The sequence below is a fragment of the Phyllobates terribilis genome, unplaced genomic scaffold (assembly GCF_046119375.1).
Source record: "Phyllobates terribilis strain yellow unplaced genomic scaffold, ASM4611937v1 Scaffold_5__5_contigs__length_657084704, whole genome shotgun sequence".
NCBI lineage: Eukaryota > Metazoa > Chordata > Amphibia > Anura > Dendrobatidae > Phyllobates > Phyllobates terribilis.
Window position 1 is genome coordinate 226,882,079 of NW_027362765.1, and position 24,895 is coordinate 226,906,973.

A 24,895-nucleotide genomic window follows, 5' to 3' on the forward strand; every position below is an offset into this window, starting at 1 on the left:
CTCAACCACAACTCTGCCTCTGACCACAAGTTGTGGTGGCTCTTCAGGTCGCATGGGCTCTAAGCCTTGCATAGCCTGGGTATTTTTTGAGATCGATAAGGATGACCCAACTCGTGTTATCTGTAACATTTTTGTCACCAAAAGCTAAGTAGAGGCCAAAAAATCCATAGTTTGAGTACTTCATGCATGAACCATCACATGGATATGAAGCATAGCGGGCCGGGCCAACCACCGTCTTCATCCTCTGTGACTGGGGGGACAGCAGTCACACATGTTTTGGGACGCAGACCTGCCACCTCTTTACCCGCAACAGCCAATGTGATTAACAGGTCATCATTTTATTTGGAAGTGGAAACACCAGCTGGTATTGAGCGCTCTCCGACATCGAGAGCACCACCTTTGGATCAAGGCAACATAGCATGTCCTCCTGCATCTTCCTCACAGACCGGCAGTTTGCCGGGGACACCCTACTCAACCCCGTCTAAGCACAATAGCCAGCCCTCAGTCCCTCAGATGTGGACAAGTAAAAGACCATTTCCTCCTAGCTATGACAAAGCTAAGAGGTTGAATTTCACCATCTGCAAGCTGTTGGCTACAGAAATGCTGCCTTTCCGCCTTGTGGACAAAGAGGATTTTCGAGACCTTATGTCCGTCGCAGTGCCCCAGTACCAGATGCCCAGTCGGCACTACTTCTCAAAGAAAGGTGTGCCTGCGCTACACCAGCATGTCGCACACAACATCACCGCTTCCTTGAGAAACTGTGTGTGACAGGGTGCATTTCACCACAGAAACTTGGACGAGTAGGCATGGACAGGGGCATTACATGTTGCTGATTGGGCACTGGGTAACTATGGTGACAGCAGGACAAGGGGCTGCTGTCCAAGTCTTGCCGTCCCCACAAGTTGTGCGTCAATCCTCTTTATCTAGAAGTTCCTCCACTGCTTCTGCCTCCTCAACCTCCTCTCGGTCCTCCACCTGCACCCAAAGCCTGTCTGGTAATGCCACCCGCTTTCTAACTGTGTAGAAGAAATCCTGCACACCTCCTTACTATGCTGGCAGCAGGGCTCAACGGCATCAGGCGGTTTTTACTTTGAAATGTCTGGGAAATGTGAGTCACACAGCTGAGGAGTTGTGGTCAGCTCTGGAGACCCAGTTTCATGAATAGTTGTCTCCACTGGACGGGCAACCAGGTAAGGCCGTGTGCGACAATGCTGCAAACCTGGGTGCGGCCCTTCGCCGGGGCAATGTCACACACGTGCCTTTTATGGCTCACGTGTTGAACCTGATTGTCCAGCAATTTTTAGCCCACTATCCCGGACTAGATGGCCTTCTGCAGAGGGCACGGTCGCTGTGTGCTCACTTCCACTGTTCGCATCCCGCAGCTCAGCGACTTACATCTGTACAGAAGTCGTTGGGCCTGCCACTTCACCGGCTGAAATGCGATGTGCCGACACAGTGGAATTCAACTCTGCACATGTTGCTGCGACTGGCAGCACCGACAAGCCCTGGTGCAATAAGTTCTGACATATAGCCTGGGCCAACGAGATCCAGAGGTGGGGCAAATCACGCTGGAGGAGTGGTCTCAGATCAGGGACCTATGCACCCTTCTGCACAGTTTTGAAATGGCGACGAAGATGTTTAGTGCTGATGATGCCATTATCAGCATGACTATTGCGGTGATTTACATGCTGGAGCACATGTTAAACAGAATTCGGAGGCAGGTGGTGGGACAAGAGGAGGTGGAGGAAGTAGAGGAGGAATCGTATGCGGAAGGGATAACATCTCCAAGGTCCAGACAGTCGGCAGCACCAAGGGGGCAGGCATGGGAGGGTGGGGGAGAGGAATTCACCAGGGCGCATGGTAGCAGCCAAACTGTTGAGGAAGGTGCAGGAGGCCAGGAAGAAGTGGAGGATGAACTGGCGATGGGCATGAAAGACTCATCAGATGAGGGAAACCTTGATCACTTCTGTTGTGCGAGGTTGGGGGAGAGGGCAGAGGAAGGAAGCATGATTCTTACCTCGCCACCAACACAACAAGGACTTGGTGCTCCTGGATGCGCAAGACACATGAGTGCCTTCTTGTTGCACTACCTGCAACATGACCCTCGGATTGTCAGAATTCGAAGTAATCCTGACTACTGGGTTGCCACACTCTTAGATCCCCGGTACAAAATTAAATTTGCCGAAATAATTCCTGCCATAGAAAGGGATTCACACATGCAGGAGTATCAGCAGAGACTGTTGCAGAATCTTACATGTGCTTTTCCACAAAACACCAGTGGTGCACGTAGTGAATATCACAGTTCAAACTTGCCAACCGTGGGACTGTTGAGTCTTCACTCAAACCATAACAGAAACACAGTATCTGCTCGTAACAGCAATTTTGTGCAATCATTTCACCACTTTTTTAGCCCATCCTTTGCTAGGCCACAGGAGACAAGAAGTCTGACACATAGTCAACGCCTAGAGAGGATGGTACAGGAGTATCTCCAAGTGAACATCGAAGCCATGACTGTGTCACTGGACCCTTGCTCATTTTGGGCTTCTAATCTGGAAAAATGGCCAGAGCTCGCCACTCACGCCTTGGAGATCTTGTAATGCCCCGCAGCCAGTCATGCCTCTCTGAACGTGTGTTCAGCGCTGCTGGTGGTGTGCTGACAGATAAGCGCACGCGGTTGTCCACTGACAATGTAGACAGACTCACGTTCATAAAGATGAACAAATCATGGATCCGCAAGGACTTTTCTACCCCTGTGTCATCCAGGGGAGACTAAAAGCTTGAGGATTTGGTAAAATCACCTCACCAACCGTTGTAAGCAACTGTGGGGCAATTGATGCCACTTAAGTGGTGTCTGTGCCACAATTTTTTGGAAAAAATGGATACTCTTTTTGGAGTCCCCTTGCTGTGTTTTACGTGACGTAGGCATCGTCAATTCCAGGTGGGTTGGGTCGCCCCCCCCCCTTTTAACCTTAAGAAAGTACATACACTATGGCTTGGGGTAACACAGATGGTTGAGTCTGAAGAGCTGTTTACTCATACTATAGCCTGGGAATCAGAGCTCCAAAGCTTCAGTGTCTGCTAGACAGCGGAGTAGCCACCGCCTGTAGATCTAATTACAAATTTTTAACTGCATCTAGCCCAAGCAATACTTTGGGCCTAGCAGCAGTGTCTGCTAGTCAGCGGAGTGTGTCTGCTAGTCAGCGGAGTATCCCAGCTGTTAAGCAAGCTACACCACCTGTGGTTTGGACATGCTTCGGGCCCCCGGGACACTCAGTGAAGAGCATCGGGGAGGCGCCCCAAGGTGAAGGGGCTGGAACTGGCGGTAGCACACCTTGTGGTGGATCGCCAAGCTCGATCCTTATAAAAGCTTTTTAACTGCAGCAACTTTAGTGGACGCTACTGGAGCTGGAATTACCGCAGCTGCTGGCATCAGACTTGCCCTCCAATAGATCCTTGTAAAAGGATTTAAAGTGTACTCATTCAAATTACAGAGCCAATTTAAATTAGAGAGCTTAGACCTGCCTCCACCGCAGGGGGTCTCAATCCACCAGTGGACAGGCACCAGTATTGGGAGAGGGGGGGCTGGCCGTCAGGGTCCACCGCAGCTCTGGCACAAACCCAGCGACACGGAGGTCGTACGGGCAGGAACGGACTGGCCGTGTCGGCTTCGCACTCCAACGTAGTCCCTCTGCCCGCTCGCGCCCGTAACCTCAAAGGGATGCGCAAGCAGCTTTTCTTCCCAGGGCTGTTCCCCGCCCAGCAGGAATGTGGGGGAGCTCAGGTTGGCCTTCCACTGTACTCCCTTACCTCCCTCGCCCTCTTTCCTTCTTCCATTCTCCATCTAACCCCTCGGCTCTGTGGTGTCCGCTCTCCCTCCAGCTCTCTCCTTCTCACAGGTGGACTACCGCGTGTATTCACACTGTGGTGAATCTTTTGGGCCCAGGCATAAGAAGTTGTCGAGGTAATGAATAATATGTGCCCCCTTAGAAACGTCCATGACAACCCATTCGAGGAAGCAACTAAACGCCTCAAATAGTGAACAGGATCTGGAGCACCCCATGGGCAAACAGCGATCTATATAGTATGTTCCTTCCCAGATGCCGCCCAATAGGCGCCCCCTCAATGTCTGTTTTTGGCCATTAGGGTGCCCCTTCCCAACTTCTTGACCCACCTGATTGCCTTGTTAAAGGAGGTACAGTATATACTACTGTACTTGGTTCTGCGTCGATGTTGTCGTTTACTGACCTGCCCCTTGGATATGACAAATGGTGGATTAGTCCGAATGTATTGGGTTCCGTTTTTGCCACAACTCACAACGGGGATACCACTATGTCTTATAAGGAAAGTGTTCTGAATGGAACCGCCATTCTACCTAAAGATATTTCTTTTTTTAATTTTCTTGTCACGACGTCTGGGTGTTAGGCTGATTTTAGATTTTTACTCCAGCCTTTCTTGATTTTAGAAGGGCATGACATGCCGATATCTGTGTCTCCCCCTCCTTTTACTCCTCCACCTCTTTTTTTCTTTTCGCATGACTATATGTACTTGTGACTTTTCCACTTTTACTATATGTACTTTGCCACTTTTCTTCTGAGCAGTTTGTCAGCTTTTGGACACCTTTTGAAGGGGTTTTCTATGTGTTTGTACGTGTTTTTGTTTGCCTGCCATTGGTTTTAACGGTGTTCGGCGAACATACCAGTGTTTGACGAACCGAACCCGAACACTACGAGGGTGGCTCAACTCTAATCAGGACAAACCAGATTTGTGACACTTTCTTATTTGTAGTTTACTTTGTCTGGAGTCCAAAGTAAATAGTTGCCAAAGTACCATTCTGCCATAATCTTCTGTCATCAAGTGGGATTATTTGTTGGAAAGGCCCATAGACAATCAGTATAAAAGTAAGGTTATTTTGCTGTATCCTCAGTGGAGAAGGAAGGAAGAAACAAAATTCCTTGGTGAATTTAAGAGATAACCACTCCACAACTGGGCAAGGTATTTTGATTATATTATAAGCCATTAGTATTTTATAAGGCATGAATATGTCTTTCCTTATTCAGCACTGTCATTTTTTTTTACAATATCAACATATATGTGCAATTGTATGACATACAATCTATAAAAGGACTTTAGTATTTTAGTCACATGTGTCAGTAGCACTTTTTCTATTGAATAGGTGAGGAACAATGTGTAATTTTTGGGGGAACACTGGTTGGGACCCACACCAAATCCAAAAAAGGAGAATTGAAATAGCTTGTCTAATTGAAGCAGTCACCAGACAGGAACTCACCAGCTCCATTCAGTCTTTATGAAACTGCTGGATAAAGCTGAATGCTATAAATCGGCTTGTTATGAAAGTCTTATAGAGAATGAATGGAAAAATGGTGCACATGTCCGGCCACTGATCCAATCAGAAAAGGCATTATAGTGCTCCATTCTTTGGATCAGTTGTGGTCCCAGCTGCCAAATCGCCACTGATCAGATAGTTAGCACCTATCCATAGGATGGGCACTAAAGTCAGATGTTGAGAATAACACTAAGAATTATGTCTTTTTTTTCTATAGAATAATTGCAATGTCTGAGTCAAAGCTTAACCTAAAACATCATATCATTTAGAGTCACAACTTTGTGCTGATTAACTTTGAAGGTTTAGCTACTTTTATTTTAGCAGTTGACTATTTTTTCTGAGAGTACCATATCTTAAAGACATAGGGTGGGCATTGAAAAAGGGTTTCTACCCTGGCAATAAAAACTTGCACATTTTGACACACGCCATATTTCCACATTTTGCAACATTTTTCCCCTTTCATGAGTACAGGACCTAAGAGCTCAAATCTTGTAGTGCTTATTGCTTGATCACTGTCTCCCTAAAGCTTAGTCTGGTTAACTGTATGAAGAGTTTTCCTTACATCAGTCACTGCATTATAGTAGGTAAACTAAGATGTAATAAAAATATGTATTAGAGATGAGGGATTCTTTTGATATTCAAAATTCCTCAGCTTTGCCAAATTTCCTATGTGCCCACGATGCAGAATTGATGCAGATTTTTCCTGAGCGTTTCTGCTTCTCCCTTGCAGAAAAAACGCATGAGTATTGTACATGTAATTTTTCTGCCAGGGAGAAGCATTTTTTAAGCGTTTTTGCATGCATTTCCGCATACGTTTTTTTCAAGCGCTTTTCCAAGCGATTTTGAGCATCACTTGGAAAAGTACTTGACAAGTTGGTCACACAATATAAATCCATGCAACTGCCATGGATTTATATTCTGTGACCAAGTTATGCTGCCTTAAATGCAGCATCAATAGTAAAAAAAATATATATATACTTACCTCTCCAGTGGCCCCCGGTCTCCTCTCCAGTGGCGTCCTCTGTCCTCGGCGTCCCGTGGTGTTGTGAAAGGACCTGTGCTGACGTCATTTAGTCAGCTGACAGGTCACGCGACTGCCGGCATCAGTGGTCACGTGACCATCACATGACTAAATGACGTCACCAAAGGTCCCTTGAGATCTCCGCGGCACGCCGAGGACAGAGGACGCCACCGGAGAGGAGACCGGGGGCCACTGGAGAGGTAAGTATAATGTGTAGGTTTTTTTACGTTTTTAATTCTTTTTTCACTAATGGTACCCGGGGTCGGATGAGAGTCTCCTCTTCTCCAGACCCAGGAACCATCCGCGCATTGAACCGCATAACATCCGCATGTATACATGCGGATGTTATGCAGTTCAATGCGGTTCAATCACCTCGATTACACACAAGAAATGGTTGTGCTGCGGATTTTTCCGCAATGATGATCTGCAGTGGAAATTTCCGCAGCATGTGCACAGCACATGCGGATTATCATTGGGAAACATGGCAGACAACTTAACAAGCGTTTTCAATGCGTTTTGGCGGCGGAAATGCAGACGTGGAAATGCATTAAATCCGCATCGTGGGCACACAGCCTAACAGTCGAATCTTAATACTGCAAAGTCTTTAATTACCTAGAATAAGATTTGTATAAAAATGAAGGCCTATAGGAGCATGCTGAACCACTTTTGCCTTTAATAATGCAAACACAGACTTGGTAATGTTCAAGGAATCATACCCTATCCGGTTAGGGGAAAACTGATGGTAACCACAAGCCCATTTAACAATACACTGCACAAAACAGACTTTTTAGGCTAGTTACATTGTAAAAATGATCCATTTTTGTGGAAAGATGCCTTTCTTGCTGCGGTTTATACACATGCAGTGCAAAAGGTAAAACCTATGGCTTTTTCACATGGGGGAAGGAAGTGCTAAAATAATCTTTCTTTGGGAAGTATCAAGAGACATGTTCTTTGCTAAATGAAGCAATAGTTTATGCACAAACCATCCAAAGATTATCCCTTTATTTAGATAGCTGGAACAGATTGGCTATTATAAAAGAGAAGAAGTAACGGATTATCAACCAGGAGTAAAGAAAATATCAATTTTTTTGAATTCCAAACAGATTTTCTATTCTTAAAATAATTAAACAATCTTTTTTTTATCAAGATCCCCTTTTATAGGGAGCAGGAGCAGACTGTTTTCAAAATGAAGACACAAAAAAAACTAGCCATATTTTTGGGAGCATGTTTTTGTACACTCAAGAGAATGCGCTTCCATTAAGTAGTACAGTATAACTAGAAAACAGTGTGCAGCCAGGAGATATGTAGCTGGGATCACGATTTCTACAATGCCCATTGTAGCTCCATACTCACAATGCTCCATGGCTACTTGCTCTTGCATTCCAAGTAACAGAAAACTAAGCAGATGGTTGCCTTTATCATCATGGCCTCACCTCGGCACTATGAACTCTCCTGAAGGAGAAGCCAGAGCCCACCGGAGGATTCTTCAGTTCTCTGGTGAGCCCGTCCAACACTGCTGAGAAGGAGCCCTGGCTAAGAAAAGTGTGTGGGAAGGTTCCCGGACATTTTATGGCTGCTTTTTTACTGTGGACTTACAGTTATATGAAAAAGTTTGGGCACCCCTATTAATCTTAAGCTTAATGTTTTATAAAAATTGGTGTTTTTGCAACAGCTATTTCAGTTTGATATATGTAATAACTGTTGGACACAGTAATGTTTCTGCCTTGAAATGAGGTTTATTGTACTAACAGAAAATGTGCAATCTGCATTCAAACAAAATTTGACAGGTGCATAAGTATGGGCACCCTTATCATTTTCTTGTTTTAAATACTCCTACCTACTTTTTACTGACTTACTAAAGCACTTTTTTTGGTTTTGTAACCTCATTGAGCTTTGAACTTCATAGCCAGGTGTATGCAATCATGAGAAAAGCTACTTAAAGTGACCACTTGCAAGTTGTTCTCCTGTTTGAATCTCCTCTGAAGAGTGGCATCATGGGCTCCTCAAAACAACTGTCAAATGATCTGAAAACAAAGATTATTCAACATAGTTGTTCAGGGGAAGAATACAAAAAGCTGTCTCAGAGATTTAACCTGTCAGTTTCCACTGTGAGGAACATAGTAAGGAAATGGAAGAACACAGGGACAGTTCTTGTTAAGGCCAGAAGTGGCAGTCCAAGAAAAACATCAGAAAGGCAGAGAAGAAGAATGATGAGATCAGTCAAGGACAAGCCTCAGACCACCTCCAGAGAGCTGCAGCATCAACTTGCTGCAGATGGTGTCACTGTGCATCAGTCAACTATACAACGCACTTTGCACAAGGAGAAGCTGTATGGGAGAGTAATGCGAAAGAAGCCGTTTCTGCAAGCACGCCACAAACAGTCGGCTGAGGTATGCAAAAGCACATTTGGAGAAGCCAATTTCTTTTTGGAAGAAGGTCCCGTGGACTGATGAAACCAAGATTGAGTTGTTTGGTCATACAAAAAGGCGTTATGCATGGCGGAAAAAAAACACAGCGTTCCAAGAAAAACACTTGCTACCTACAGTAAAATTTGGTGGAGGTTCCATCATGTTTTGGGGCTGTGTGGCCAATGCCGGCATCGGGAATCTTGTTAAAGTTGAGGGACGCATGGATTCCACTCAGTATCAGCAGATTCTTGACAATAATGTTCAAGAATCAGTGACAAAGTTGAAGTTATGCAGGGGATGGATCTTTCAGCAAGACAATGATCCAAAACACCGCTCCAAATCTACTCAGGCATTCATGCAAAGGAACAATTACAATGTTCTGGAATGGCTATCCCAGTCCCCAGACCTGAATATCATTGAACATCTGTGGGATCATTTGAAGAGGGCTGTCCATGCTCGGCGACCATCAAACTTAACTGAACTGGAATTGTTTTGTAAAGAGGAATGGTCAAAAATACCTTCATCCAGGATCCAGGAAATCATTAAAAGCTACAGGAAGCGACTAGAGGCTGTTATTTTTGCAAAAGGAGGATCTACTAAATATTAAATGTCACTTTTCTGGTGAGGTGCCCATACTTATGCACCTGTCAAATTTTGTTTGAATGCAGATTGCACATTTTCTGTTAGTACAATAAACCTCATTTCAAGGCAGAAGCATTACTGTGTCCAACAGTTATTACATATATCAAACTGAAATAGCTGTTGCAAAAACACCAATTTTTATAAAACATTAAGCTTAAGATTAATAGGGGTGCCCAAACTTTTTCATATAACTGTAGCTCTAGTGAGATGTACCGTCCCTGGTCACATTTACCTGTCCACGTGTTTGTGGTTAGGCAGTCCTTCCCATTAAGTGCACTGGGGAGGGCCCGGGTAATGTTGTGGGACCTGTGCTTGTGGAAGGCGGAGATGACACCGGGAGAAATAGTGGCAGCTGGGTACCGAGTATGGACACGCCGCCGCCATGAGGTTGTGCACAGCTTCCGCCTCCATGATCCTAAAAGGCCACATTTCAAGTGCAAGCAGTTGCCCAGAAATCTGGGAGGGTGGCTGGCTGCATACTTGCGCTTGCATTCCAAGGAATGGGGTAGGGACAATTGAAAGCTGCGCTGGGACAAGGACATGGACGGTGATTGTTGCAAGTCTGCAATGACAGGTGCATGGTGGGAGGCATCTTCGCATGCGCCAAGGATCACTTGTGGATGTGCCATTTCTGGGACTGCTGAGGGATGATTATTATGCACATTCGGATTCGTGATCGCAAAGGCGAGCAAATTTTCTTAAAATCGGAAAAGTTTGACGAAATTGCACGGGACCACTAATACAGGGCAACCACAGCGTTTTGAAGTTTTGTTAGTATAGTGCAAGTGCATGATGAGTGGTGACATGTGCCAGGTGAGTGTGGGAGCTGTGAAGAGCTTAGAAGAGGTCAGATCAGCGGCGCACTTTTTTTTTTTTTTTTCTCCTGTGGGTGGTAACTTTAACTGAGGAAAGTGCGGCCAGCCAATCATAGTGCAGGAAGCATCTACACTGTCCAGACATGAAGGCTTCTGCAATTGGCTGCAGAAATCACATGTCCTCTCAATATAAAAAGCGGCCATGTTCCCTCAGTGCCATTATATCAATGTCACTGCTGGAGACAGACGCAGCTCAGTGTTCTCCTGTGTAATGAGAGATATTAGCTAGATAGATGGGCGCTTGTGTGGTAGTCAGATAGTGTAGATAATTCCTGTCCTGTGTACCTCTGCAACCTCTGGTGCAGCACATTTTTGGTGTTCTTGTGCAAGTACTGAGATTCTGACAGAAACAGAGGGCCCATGCCATGCAATAGTGCTGTGCACCACTGGTATAGAGCTCCATGTCTCAGTATACCTTGAATCTTTTTTTGCACTTGCTAATGTGATAAAGCAAGTGCAGTGCACCTTTTCATTTAGTGGGGTTGAAATTGTGCTCTGCACAGTCTGCAGAGCTTCTTATTGCAGAGCACAAAATCAGTTGTTTTTTTTGCTGTTGCAATATTGAAAGCTGTGTGCATTAAAGTTTTTTTTAGTGTCAGATACTATTTTAGGGAGTTGAACTTCAGGTGGTTTCAATTAATTTTTTCTCTTGCTACGCCCAGTCCAAAAAATATTTTTTCCTGTGCCAAAAGTCATACAGTGCAATAAGCCAGCTACTACGTCAGTGGAGGTCAAAGTCAGCTGGACGCAGAGCTTATGCAGACTAACCCAAAAATATTTTTTTGCTCTGAGTAAAGTGATACAGCTGGCTAGATCTGAGTTTGAAATATTTTGGAGCATATATTCTATGTCATACTGGCCTCATCCACATTCAAAAAAAAATTTCTTCTGTTCCTAAAGTAATACAGCAGGAGACATCTCAATTGTTTGGAGAATATCTCGTAGGTTTTATCGGCCTCATGCACACTAACACATTTCTTTTGTCTGTTAGTAACGTTATACGGCAGGCCATATCTTACCTTGTCATTTATTGTCGCTGAAATTCAAGTGTGTGCTGAGCTATTGCACAGGAAAAAATTTTTATTTTTCTTTAGTTAATTGCGTGCTCCTACCAGTGTATCTGACCAACATGAGTGGGAAAAAGAGAGGGCATGGTAGAAGGGGGAATAGGCTTGGTGTTCAAGGTGTACGTGGTAATGTTAGTGAAAGCACTAGTGAACCAACACAAACAGGTCCTATCCAAAGACAACTGACAACTTATGTTAGTCGACGGCCTACTGTACTCCCCTCCTTTGGCAGCCGCACAGTGATACGCTTTGTTGATAAGGCCCAGAAAGAGCAGGTGCTCCAGTTGATGGCAAGCTCTGCTTCCAGTGCCCTGTCTTCCTCAACATCACATGCAGTACAGTCCACAGAGGCACCCCAATTACCCATGTCTCCCCCCACCCCCCTTGCGTCACAACTGCCCAACTGACTGTAGCGAACCACAGATGGGCAAGTCTGTAGAACTCTTGACCCATTCTACACCATGGGCATCAGAAGTGTACTCCAAACAGTCACAGAGTCAAGGGGAGGAAAGCATCTGCACCGATGCCCAAAATTTTTTTACCTTGGATTCAGGGCAGGACGAAGTAGGGTCCGAGCAGATTCCTGACCCTCGTCACCAGACGTTAACCGCAGGGGAGGGAGGTGATCCCAATGATACCTGAGGCTCATGCAGACTGTGCTGTGCTGTCAGGGTAACAAGAGGAGAGGGGTCACTCTGAGGGTGAGGAATGGGATAACACATTGTATGATGACGAGGTTGAAGATCCTACTTGGTGTGAACCCAGAGTCACGCAGCCAAGTAGCTCATCTGAGGAGGTGGAGGAGGAAGACAAGGAGGTTACATTTCACCCTACTGAGTGATGCAAGCATGAGGAGCACTGCATCCTTAGACACAACCGTGGCTGTGGCCAGCAGTGGTCACGGGTTTGCAGCTCGCAGGGGCCTTTTTTGTCACTGCAAAGGATGAGCCAACTCACGTTATCTGCAAACTTTGTGATAAAAAAACTCAGCAAAGGGAAAAACTGCAATAATTTGACTACTACATGCATGAACGTTCACATGCTCAAACAACATTCTTTACACTGGGAATCTTACCGCGCTGAAATGTGGACCAGTGCATCTCAACCATCAGCTGCCCCATCAAACGCATCCGCTGCTTCTTTCTCCTCCTCTGTTACCGTGCCAAGTATTGTCACGCAGGTCTCCCATCGCAGAAACTCTGGCAGTTTACCCACTCCAGTCAGGCTGAGTGACAGCCCGTCAGCTGTAACGGAAGCACACGCCTGCTGTATTTGTTTCACCGAGCACACCGCATGTTTCTAAATCCACCGTAACATCTGCACCTCACTCACGCTCCACCAGTTTTTCCGGTTCACCATACTCCGCCTTCTCTCAGCACTTTAGCCAGTCCTCGGTCCCACAGTTGGGGTCACGTAAAAGATTGTTTCATCCTACGCATGACAAAGCTAAGTAGGTTGAACTCCACCATCTCCAATCTCTTGGCCACGAAAATGGTCGTCTTAGGTGTTTAAATGTAAACACTTCCGATTGGGTCTGCATCTCCTGGGTTGGCTGTAGTGGGACATTTATGAGTGTGCGCTAAACTACTTGTAGTCTGATGACAATGATGCCACTTTGTTAGGCCCTCATTTAGGGCAATGTGAACACTCCTAGTTAGGTCTCCATCTCCTGGGTTGGCTGTACTGGAACAGATGTGGGTCTTATTTACACTATTTCTACAGTAGTGAAATTGATGTGACTTTGCTGCCATCTGCCACTAACTTTTTTAAATGTGGGCAATCATGATTGGGTCTCATCTATTGTGTTGGCTGTAGTGGAACCTTCCTGTTCTGCAGTCTAAGTTGTGTAAGGTTGCATACCAGTCCTTGCTGCACTCCTGATGCAGACTCTGCCTGCTGCACTCCTGATACAGACTCTGCCTGCTGCACCATATAGTCTGTCCTACTAGGTCTAGCTGCTGCACGTCCGTTGGTCTGTTCTGGAGTGGCACCTGGCGTTTATCGGGAGCCAAGTCTAACCTCACCATCAGAGGCTCTAGTGAACAGTCCAGTGCTCACTTAATCACACCCCTCCAGGGTCCGTGGCACAGTGATTCCACAAACCACGTCATTGACACATCACCCTCCCAGGCAGGGTTCTTTCTCCTGTTGTACCAGTTGGTGACCCCTTTTGACATGTAAAGCGTAACGGAATAAATGTCGCTGTCACAGTAATAATAATTATTGTACTTGTACTCTGGGTCAATTGATGGTGCTTCCCTGGTGTCTACACTTTATGTGTTTTGGCAGCTTTTGGTCCCGTCTCTAGTTGTTGTGTATGCATTTTTTTGGTCCCCTCGTTGACTACTATGGAATTCAGAAATATTTGTCGAATATCAATTTGTTCGGCGAACTTAACTGAACATTGAAATGTTCGCTCATGCCTAGTCATTATATGCGGTGGATTCACTTGTACCAACAACAAAAGTGCTGCATTAGAACACTGCGTTTTGGACATAGCAAGAATACGCTGCGTCTAAAGCACTACTTGTTGCTATTCGTGGGGGCGTGGGGCCTAACGAAACAGCTGTGAGCTGTTAATAATAGCCAGGGACCATGTTTGCCTAATGGCACCTTCATAGGCAGCTAAATATAGCAGCTCACAACTGCACCAGAAATTACATGAATGGAAATGCTAATGCAGATTGGGTGAATGTTATTAGCTGACATCTAGCTCTTTTGTTTGGTGATGACAAGGTGTCAATCAGACCCTTTCATCACCAAATCTAATTAAAATAAAAAGAGTTAAATACACAGAGTAAACACTTTATTTGAAATACAACAGACACATTCTTTAATCATTTAAATTAACCAATATACTCACCCCAGTTCTGATGGTAATCCAAAAAGCAGTGTCCCACCAAATAACTTTATTTAGCTCCAAAAAGCATTCATTGATGTGCAAAACCGTGCGTTTTTTCCACAGCGTTTTTCCTGCCAAGGAGATGTAGAACCGCTGTGGATATTTCTTCTTCAAAGCCTGAACATGCGCACATAGCCTTAATAGTAAAATTAGGACAGAGTAGCAACATAACCTTATTGTTTGCAGTATGTAAAGAATAAACTAAATGCTATTATTAAAGTATTCTTACTTTAGTATTTTACAGATCAAGTCGCAGTTACACTGACCCAGCAGGTACACTTCCCCTATCACTTGAATCTTTGAATTATTATTGGCCTACCATGCCAATTTTTAATGAGATTCAGGCCTTTTTCTATGCCTATCTATAATAATGAGCTATGTGTTCTGACCTCCTATCCGTAGTCTGTAAAATCCTAAAAAGGCTTCTGTTTGGTCTTCATCTTTCAATCTGTTATAGTCCCTGTGATTATCCCCCTGATAGACCATGTGATGTAATAGCCGTAAGGCACTGTGTGGAAGCCTGCGCAGCTGCACCTAATGTCTCGAGTGCACTCTCTGGCTGCTGCAATCATCAATGTGTTAAATGGCGTCAGACAGTTTTATTTTTGTGTGACCTTGCGAATTGAATAGCAAATTTTTCAAATTAATGGGAACCTGCGATTTTCAGGAAATTCAACTAGAAGGCAATTTGCAGCTAATTTGATCCACTTATCTCTACTGTCTATCCATCTTGCATGTTTGTATATATAAGCAAGGACTGTGAAACAAGGATCCTGAGTAGTGATGAGCAAGCACTAAAATGCTCGGGTACTCGTTGTTCGAGTCAAGCAAATTGGAATACTCGGGTGCTTGGACCGAGTAACGAGCCCAATGTAAATCTATGGGATACTCGAGCATTTTTTCCAGCGCCTCCCACTGCAGTCTGCAGAGGGCCTAAAAATTGCCCAAATCAGTGGGAACAGTGCTCAAATGACATGGGAACAGCATGGGGAAGACACCTGGAAACCTTTCTGACTCCCAGGTCACTGCTGTCAACAACGTTATCAGAGGTATTACGCCACTTTTACGGACTCATAATAAAACATAAAAAAAGAAACCAAAATGGATTTTCCTGGGAAATATGTTAAGGAACATCCTTTCCAGGGTAATGGCTTGTATATAAGGCAAAATAAATAACCAAAAACAAAAATACTCCTCTACACCTTGGGCTATGTTCACACGTAGCGTTTTTGCACTTTTTCATTGCTTTCAACCAAGACAAATGCGTTCACTGGTACAGTGGTGGCCAAAAGTATGGACACCCCTGCAATTCTGTCAGATAATACTCAGTTTCTTCCTGAAAATGATTGCAATCACAAATTCTTTGGTATTATTATCTTCATTTAATTTGTCTTCAATGAAAAAAACACAAAAGAGAATGAAGCAAAAATGAAATCATCGCTCATTTCACACAACTCCAAAAATAGGACAGACAAAAGTATTGGCACCCTCAGCCTAATACTTGGTTGCACAACCTTTTGCCAAAATAACTGCGAACAACCGCTTCCGGTAACCATCAATGAGTTTCTTACAATGCTCTGCTGGAATTGTAGACCCTTCTTCTTTGGCAAACTGCTCCAGGTCCCTGATATTTGAAGGGTGCCTTCTCCAAACTGCCATTTTGAGATCTCTCCACAGGTGTTCTATGGGATTCAGGTCTGGACTCATTGCTGACCACCTTAGAAGTCTCCAGTGCTTTCTCTCAAACCATTTTATAGTGCTTTTGGAAGTGTGTTTTGGGTTGTCTTGCTGGAAGACCCATGACCTCTGAGGGAGACCTAGCTTTCTCACACTGGGCCCTACATTATGCTGCAAAATTTGTTGGTAGTCTTCAGACTTCATAATGCCATGCACGCGGTCAAGCAGTCCAGTGCCAGAGGCAGCAAAGCAACCCCAAAACATCAGGGAACCTCCGCCATGTTTGACTGTAGGGACTGTGTTCTTTTCTTTGAATGCCTCTTTTTTTTTCCTATACACTCTATGTTGATGATTTTTCCCAAAAAGCTCGACTTTTGTCTCATCTGACCAGAGAACATTCTTCCAAAACGTTTTAGGCTTTCTCAGGTAAGTTTTGGCAAACTCCAGCCTGGCTTTTTTATGTCTCGGGGTAAGAAGTGGGGTCTTCCTGGGTATCCTACCATACAGTCCCTTTTCATTCAGACGCCGACGGATAGTACGGGTTGACACTGTTGTACCCTCGGACTGCAGGGCAGCTTGAACTTGTTTGGATGTTAGTCGAGGTTCTTTATCCACCATCCACACAATCTTGCGTTGAAATCTCTCGTCAATTTTTCTTTTACGTCCACATCTAGGGAGGTTAGCCACAGTGCCATGGGCTTTAAACTTCTTGATGACACTGCGCACGGAAGACACAGGAACATTCAGGTCTTTGGAGATGGACTTGTAGCCTTGAGATTGCTCATGCTTCCTCACAATTTGGTTTCTCAAGTCCTCAGACAGTTCTTTGGTCTTTCTTTTCTCCATGCTCAATGTGGTACACACAAGGACACAGGACAGAGGTTGAGTCAACTTTAATCCATGTTAACTGGCTGCAAGTGTGATTTAGTTATTGCCAACACCTGTTAGGTGCCACAGGTAAGTTACAGGTGCTGTTAATTACATGAATTAGAGAAGCATCACATGATTTTTCAAACAGTGCCATTACTTTTGTCCACCCCCTTTTTTAGGTTTATTGTGGAATTATATCCAATTTGGCTTTAGGACAATTCTTTTTGTGTTTTTTCATTGAAGACAAATTAAATGAAGATAATAATACCAAAGAATTTGTGACTGCAATCATTTTCAGGAAGAAACTGAGTATTATCTGACAGAATTGCAGGGGTGCCAATACTTTTGACCTCCACTGTAAATGTCACTTTAACATTTTACAACCTTATCTGGCCATGTGGTGTGTGACACATCCTGTTTCATTTATGAAGGAGGGACTCGGAAAGTCACAATACCTATTTTTATAGGGCCATCAGGCGGCCCTTACTATTCTTAAAGGGCCAGCAGTGGGCCCTCGCTATTGTTAGATAGCCATCAGCCGACTATTCTCTGTTCACATTATTGAGTGGGTCTCCTATACTGTTATTGCATATGCAGTGACTGCAACAGCTGCCAAAAATTTGGAGGAACTCCAATGCCCCTTGCAAGAGACGTAGAGGTTGGATGGCCTCCTGCAAAAAAATGCTCCCTTTATTAGGCAGTGTCTCCCATACTGTTTGCTTATGCAGTGAAGCAACGGCAGCCAAAAATTTGGAGGAACTCCAACGACCCTTGCAAGAGACATAGATATGTTGATATGGTACATATGGTGATGAGGATGCGAAGAAGGAAGAGGACAAGAGCAAATAGTTAAAATCAGGAAGCATATACCCATGTCTGGGTGTGAAGACAGAGGTACATGGGTATAGAGTTAGACCTCCCAAAAAAAAAAGACACTGTATTTGAGTTTGTTACGCTGCTATCATTCAATGGTGTTGAGAAGTCTGGCTCAATCCAGCCCTTGTTCATTTTTATAAAAGTCAGCCTGTCAGCATTTTCAGTTGACAGGCGGATGTACTTATCAGTTATAATTCCACTGGTGGCACTAAAAACCTGCTGACAAAACAATAGCGGCAGGGCAGGATCTTCAAGGCATAGAGAGCCAGTTAATTCCACGTATCCAGCTTGCATACCCAATATTTATAAGGCGCAGAGGAATCACGGAGGACGTTGGTATGGTCGGCAAGGTACTCCCTTACCATCTTCCGAAACGTTGCACTCCTTGTGAGAGTACCCTGCAATCAGGGTTTGTGTGGTGGGATGGTCTGAGAAAACTATCCCAGAACTCTGACAGTGTTCCTCTGCTCGATTGCATTTGTCTCTCGCCTGTACTCCTTGGTTGTCCAACGAACTGTAACCTCTCCCATCTGAAAATGCTGGCGGCAATTTTTTTAAATACCGCAACAAGGGCCTTCTCGTACTGCACCATTTTACTAGGCCTGTCCTGCAAGGGAATAAGACTGAAAGTTCTCCTTTTAACATGGGTCTAGAAATGTCCATAACCAATAATGATGGTCACCCAAACTCAGCCATGTGTGCCTGACTGCAAAGAGGCAAGACTTCTGTGTTCTCACCATGAGGACGACTGACCATGCTTTCCTCCCTGTCCTCAGGCCAGCCACTCTGAACAGATGGCATGACAGTTGTGCAGGTAGTACCGTCTATAGTGCAGGAAACTAGCTCCTGTTCTTCCTCCTCCTTTTCCTCATTGTCACCCAATCCACATTGGGATGAGATGAGGCTGGGCTGTGTGGAATCACCCTGTATGGTTCCTTGTTCCATCTCATCGTGCTCCGCCTGCAATGCATCCTCTTTAATTGCGAGCAGAGAGTGCTTCAGAAGACAGAGAAGCGGGATGTTGACGCTAATTATGGCATCATCGCCGCTCACCATCTTTGAGGACTTCGCCAAGTTTTGGAGGATGGTACATATGTCTGACATTCATGTCCACTCCTGAGGTCTTATGTATAGAGTCTGACCTGAATACAGACGGCCTTGTTGATTCTGGTAGTCAACCACTGCCCTCTTCTGCTTACAAATCCTTCCCAACATCTGCAATATAGAGTTCCAACGCATGGGGACATCGCAGCTCAGTCAGTGAGCTGGAAGCTGAAAATGGTGCTGAAGCACGGCAAGGGCGGCGAAAGCTGTAGCTGACCTTCTAAAATGGACATACAGGCGGCGTACTTTGACAAACAGATCCGACAGCTCCGGGTAGGTTTTGAGAAACCGCTGAACCACAAGGTTAAGCACATGGGCCAGGTACGTGTGTGAGCTCGCCTCGCCTCAGCCACCACCAGGTTCCGGCCATTGTCACACACGACCATGCCTGGCTGTAGGGTCAGTGGTGTCAGCCACAGATCTGTCTGCTGTTTCAGAGCTGTCCTCAACTCTTCAGTGTTGTGCGGTTTGTCACCTAAGCATATCATCTTCAGCACAGCCTGTTGCCGCTTGGCCGAAGAAGTGCTACTGTGCTTCCAGCTTGCGACTGATGTTGTCATTTTGGAGATGGAGGTGGTGCTGGAGCTGTAGAATGTGGGGGCAACTCTGATTGACCCAGGGCCTTCAATACTCATCACCGGGAGGACGTGTTCCATCCCAAGGGCCAACTGGGTCCCAGCTTCCTCTATATTAACCCAGTCTGCCGTCAGCGAGATGTACCGTCCCTGCCCACAAGCACTTGTCCACGTGGACTTTCCCAGTAACTGCGTTGTTGATGGCACGGCTAATGTTGTGGGACACATGCTCGTGTAATGCAGGGACGGCACACAAGGAGAAATAGTGGCGGCTGGGGACCGAGTACTGTGGGACGGCCGCCGCCATCAGGTTGCGGAAAGCTGCCATCTCCACGAGCCTAAAAGGCAACATTGCGAACGCAAGCAGTTGCAAAATGTGGGAATTTAGTAGTGTGGCCTGTGGGGTGTTGGCTGCGTATTTGCCCTTGCGTTCCAAGGACTGGGGTAGGGACAACTGAACGCTGCACTGGGACAAGGACATGGACGTGCTTGCTGATAGTGTTAGTTGAGAGTGTGCAACGACAAGTGCAGGGCGGGAGGCATCTTGGCATGCGCCATGGACAGGGGATTGGCGTGCACGCAGAACAAGCAATGGTGTCACCCGCTGGACCATGGGGTTCGGCCCACTTAGTCGGGTGCTTTGCTGTCATGTGCCTGATCATGCTGGTGGTGGTCAGGCTGCTAGTTTTGTTACCCCTGCTGATGCTGGCCTGGCAGGTGGTGCAAATGGCCTTTTTGGGGATTATCTGCAAGAGTCTTTAAAAAATAACCAGACTTGAGAAGACCTAACAGTTGTACTGGCAACTTCTGTCGTGTTGGTGTAAGGAGGAACGCTTTCCCACCTTGTGTCTGTGGCCACCACGCTGCTTCTTGCTGCCTGCTGTGGTGCTACTCCTCCCTCCCCTGTGTGCTGCTGTCCTCACTTTGTATGTCCCCCTGCCAGGTTGGGTCAGTTACTATATCATCCACCTCGTCTTCCACTTCTGCACCCTGGTCTGCCTGCCTTCCTGCCTTCGTTCCTTCCTTCCTTCCTTCCTTCCTCTCGCACTTTCCCACCATCGCCTTCATGTGACCGTGGCTGCTCCTTCTCCAATATTTGGGCATCGGTACATGCGTTTTCCTCTTGACTCCCTTGAAGCAGGCCTGGCAAGAGGCCTGAATCTACAAATGGAAAAGTGAACAGTTCTTCTAAGTGTCGAAGTGTAGGATCAGTTGTCTCCGGGCACTCGGCATGGTGGAAAAAAGGAGGATCAGGGTGAGGAATATGGGGTCCAGACTCACTGCTACTGAGTCTTGACTGTGTGGAAGACAGGGTGGTGGTGGCTAAGTGACTGGAAGCATTATCTGCTATCCAACCAACAGCCTTTTGACACTGCTCTGTGTTCAATAGTGGTGGTCTGCAGTCCCCTAGTAATTGGGACAGGAACGTCGAGCGACAAGATGTGAGTGTTTGTTGTGGCACAATTTCAGCTTGCACACGGCCACTTCCTCTGCCTCTGCATGCACCATCACTATCCCTATCACGTCCAGTTTCCCGTCCCTTGCCCCTGATATCTGGGGATATGTCTACAAATATCTGTAAGATCAGCAGCAGCAGGAACGTTCAATGGACCCTCTTGCACTGTATGCAAGTAATAAGCTTGAGAAAGCCTGCTAGATTGGTGGCGAAATGCACGTCGAGGCGCTTGCCTGACAAACTCTTTCAGCTGTGGCTCTCCACTCTGCCTCCCACCTCACCCCTTGGTAAGCGTTTATTACTATTGTTTCGTCTTATGGAGGGATTGATCTTATGTCAGGAATTATTTACTTGTTACTTCCTGGATTCCTATATAAGTGATATATTATGTTGCCAATTTGGACTTGTGGTGGGTTTTGGAAGGGTGGGAGTGCCATTATCTCTAGCACACTGCACTTTTTGTCTTTTGAATTCCACGTTAACCTATGATGCACATATGCTTCTTAACTTTGTGTCTAAATAAAATTGTTCTTATGCCATATTTCTTGCTTCTCCTGGTTTTGTATCAGTTTTTTTTTAGTAGGCATGTGTGTTGTGGCCATGGGATTTTGACCGGTTGCGTAGCAACTATTTAATAACATGCGGGCCGTTGTTTGTACACCACTGATTATATGCATCTGGATTAGTCCTCAGAAGGACTATTAGTTCAGTTGGATATATATATGTGTATGTGTGTGTGTTTGTGTTGTGGAATACCTATACTAACTATGAAGATGCAAATCTCTCCCTACTCTGCCTGATTCCGGTGTAGACTGACGAGCATGGCTGCGCCCAGTCTTATATACACCTGATGATGCTGTGCAGCCAGCCAATCACTGTAATGCCACAACCAACATGGCTACGGCATTACAGTGCATGGCAGGCAATCCCTGAATGTTCATTAGCTCTCTAAAGAGCACCAAACATGCAGGGAGGGGAACCAAGTTCCCGCCCGAGCAACCCGGAAATACTTGCTGAGCTTGTCGGCTAATGCTGAGCCTTACACACACTTTTGGAATATCACAGTACTGATCTGTTTTGGATATCTATCTAAAGTTCAAGGTGTGAAAATTGGACATGACCCTCCAGCACACAACAAAAATCCTAAATAGAAATCAGACTGGGATGTTTCTCATTATTTAGATGAACATTAGAATAAATGGGGGTAAAGCCTCTTGTGGGAACACTATGTATTGTAACTTTGTAGTTACAATATAGCTAATATATTATCCTTTTTGCAGAGTCAAAGGATGATGTTTTTCTGGAAAATGCTGCTTCTTTGCAGCTTTGCCATTCTGTCTCACCATGCTGTATTTGCAAGACCTGCAGCTAAAAACAAGTTTGCTGCTGATTTAATGTCACATCCCAATCCAGGTAAGGAAATTTTATACTACTAATGATAGGCTCGTCATTACCTCTCCCGATTATATCACAAGATCATCAGAACTTTTAAAGTCAAACCCACTGCGATCAATTTTTGGTGGAAAAACCTCTTTAAAGGAAATTTGGCACCAGATTTTAGGTATCTAAACTGAGAGCAACATAATGTAGATTAAGAGACCCCAATTCCAGCGATGTATCACTTACTGAGCTGCTTATTGTAGTTTTGATAATCTCTTGCTGATTAAAACTGTAATTTTATCACTTGAGGAATAGTATACTAGCTGACTTGTAGTCCTCCATATCCATGAGCTCTGTTTAACCCTGCCCCCGCCACTTGCTTCCTGCAATATGCCAATTATTGGTGTGTGTTTGGGCTTAGAGTTCAGCATTCAGAGTGGTCTGCAGCTAATAAAACTGATTTTATAAAAAAAAAATACCATACGCAGCCCACTAAGTGATATATTGCAAGAATCATGGTCTTTGCCCATACATCATCCAGGTCTGAGAGGCGGCTAGCAAAAACCTGCCTATATATTCACTTTAAAAATGTATTTATAAAATGCCTGTAAAGGATTACAGCTGAGTGTCCACTGAGCAGTCATTCAAACAAGAGTTTAGCAGTGCTATTGAGAGTCATGAACCTCCATCAGTATTAAGGGAGAAGGAGAACTGGAATGAAATCTGTTTATTTGCACATTTTTCAAAACATCAGTGTTTTATGTATGTTTTTTATGCTGTAGGAAAATCCTTAAACCATGGAGCACAAAGTTCTTGGAGCAAATCCGGAGGAAGCCATAGCTGGACTAACGATGGAACAAAAGAATTTCATGGAAAAAAGTCTGCTTTGAGCGAACCTGCTTGGAGTGTAACTAGTGGAGGAAATTATTTTAGTAACAACAACAACGCTGATGGTTATGATGACTTAGTTGGCAGTTTGAATACTTGGAGATATTTTGATCCTATTGGAAGTTGGCATAGAGAGTCTGATACTACTCTAAGAGAAAGTGGTCCATTTAGTGCAGAAAGTAGTAAAGCACAAAAAAGTAACAAGAAAGGTAATCTTGGTGACTTATTAGGAGGGAGTAAGCATCACGGCAAACATAAAAACCATGAAGATTCAGAACATGTAGCTGGTGGCAATTATGGTGGTAGTTTTGATGGATTAGTTAAAGGAGTTTCTCATAATGATGATGGCTTAGGAGAAACCTTTGCTGTTCCTGCACAAGCAATAGGACAAAATGGTGCATCATCAGGGGTAAGACGTATCAGTGGATTACAAGGTAGGGTCATTGATAATGGACAAGTAGGACAGTTAGACGGTCTCCTTGCTGAACATGGTGTGTTAAGCGATGTCCTTGGTGGGGGTGTGTTAGGTGGTGTCCTTGGTGGGGATATGTTAAGCGGTGACCTTGGTGGGGATGGTTTGGTAGGCGGTGTCCTTGGTGGGGATGGTTTGGTAGGCGGTGTCCTTGGTGGGAATGGTTTGGTAGGCGGTGTCCTTGGTGGGGGTGTGTTAGGCGGTGTCCTTGGTGGGGATGGTTTGGTAGGCGGTGTCCTTGGTGGGGATGGTTTGGTAGGCGGTGTCCTTGGTGGGAATGGTTTGGTAGGCGGTGTTCTTGGTGGGAATGGTTTGGTAGGCGGTGTCCTTGGTGGGGATGGTTTGGTAGGCGGTGTCCTTGGTGGGGATGGTTTGGTAGGCGGTGTCCTTGGTGGGGATGGTTTGGTAGGCGGTGTCCTTGGTGGGAATGGTTTGGTAGGCGGTGTCCTTGGTGGGAGTGTGGTAGGCGGTGTCCTTGGTGGGGGTGTGGTAGGCGGTGTCCTTGGTGGTGGGGGTGTGGTAGGCGGTGTCCTTGGTGGGGATGGTTTGGTAGGCGGTGTCCTTGGTGGGGATGGTTTGGTAGGCGGTGTCCTTGGTGGGGATGGTTTGGTAGGCGGTGTCCTTGGTGGGAATGGTTTGGTAGGCGGTGTTCTTGGTGGGAATGATTTAGTAGGCGGTGTCCTTGGTGGGGATGGTTTGGTAGGCGGTGTCCTTGGTGGGAATGGTTTGGTAGGCGGTGTTCTTGGTGGGAATGGTTTGGTAGGCGGTGTCCTTGGTGGGGATGGTTTGGTAGGCGGTGTCCTTGGTGGGGATGGTTTGGTAGGCGGTGTCCTTGGTGGGGATGGTTTGGTAGGCGGTGTCCTTGGTGGGGATGGTTTGGTAGGCGGTGTCCTTGGTGGGGATGGTTTGGTAGGCGGTGTCCTTGGTGGGAATGGTTTGGTAGGTGGTGTCCTTGGTGGGGATGGTTTGGTAGGCGGTGTCCTTGGTGGGAATGGTTTGGTAGGCGGTGTCCTTGGTGGGGATGGTTTGGTAGGTGGTGTCCTTGGTGGGGATGGTTTGGTAGGCGGTGTCCTTGGTGGGAATGGTTTGGTAGGCGGTGTCCTTGGTGGGGATGGTTTGGTAGGCGGTGTCCTTGGTGGGGATGGTTTGGTAGGCGGTGTCCTTGGTGGGAATGGTTTGGTAGGCGGTGTCCTTGGTGGGGATGGTTTGGTAGGCGGTGTCCTTGGTGGGGATGGTTTGGTAGGCGGTGTCCTTGGTGGGGATGGTTTGGTAGGCGGTGTCCTTGGTGGGGATGGTTTGGTAGGCGGTGTCCTTGGTGGGGATGGTTTGGTAGGCGGT

At 45.7% G+C, this 24,895-nt stretch overlaps 1 protein-coding gene across 1 annotated transcript; it reads left to right on the top strand.

Moving 5' to 3' along the window:
* Positions 1-4,922: 4,922 nt before the first annotated feature.
* LOC141271532 (uncharacterized) lies at positions 4,923-24,140 on the top strand. Its single transcript, XM_073681587.1, has 4 exons — positions 4,923-4,992; positions 22,098-22,230; positions 22,980-24,019; positions 24,111-24,140. The coding sequence occupies exons 2-4, from the start codon at positions 22,107-22,109 to the stop codon at positions 24,138-24,140; spliced, it is 1,194 nt and encodes a 397-aa protein (XP_073537688.1). The 5' UTR covers positions 4,923-4,992; positions 22,098-22,106.
* Positions 24,141-24,895: the final 755 nt, after the last annotated feature.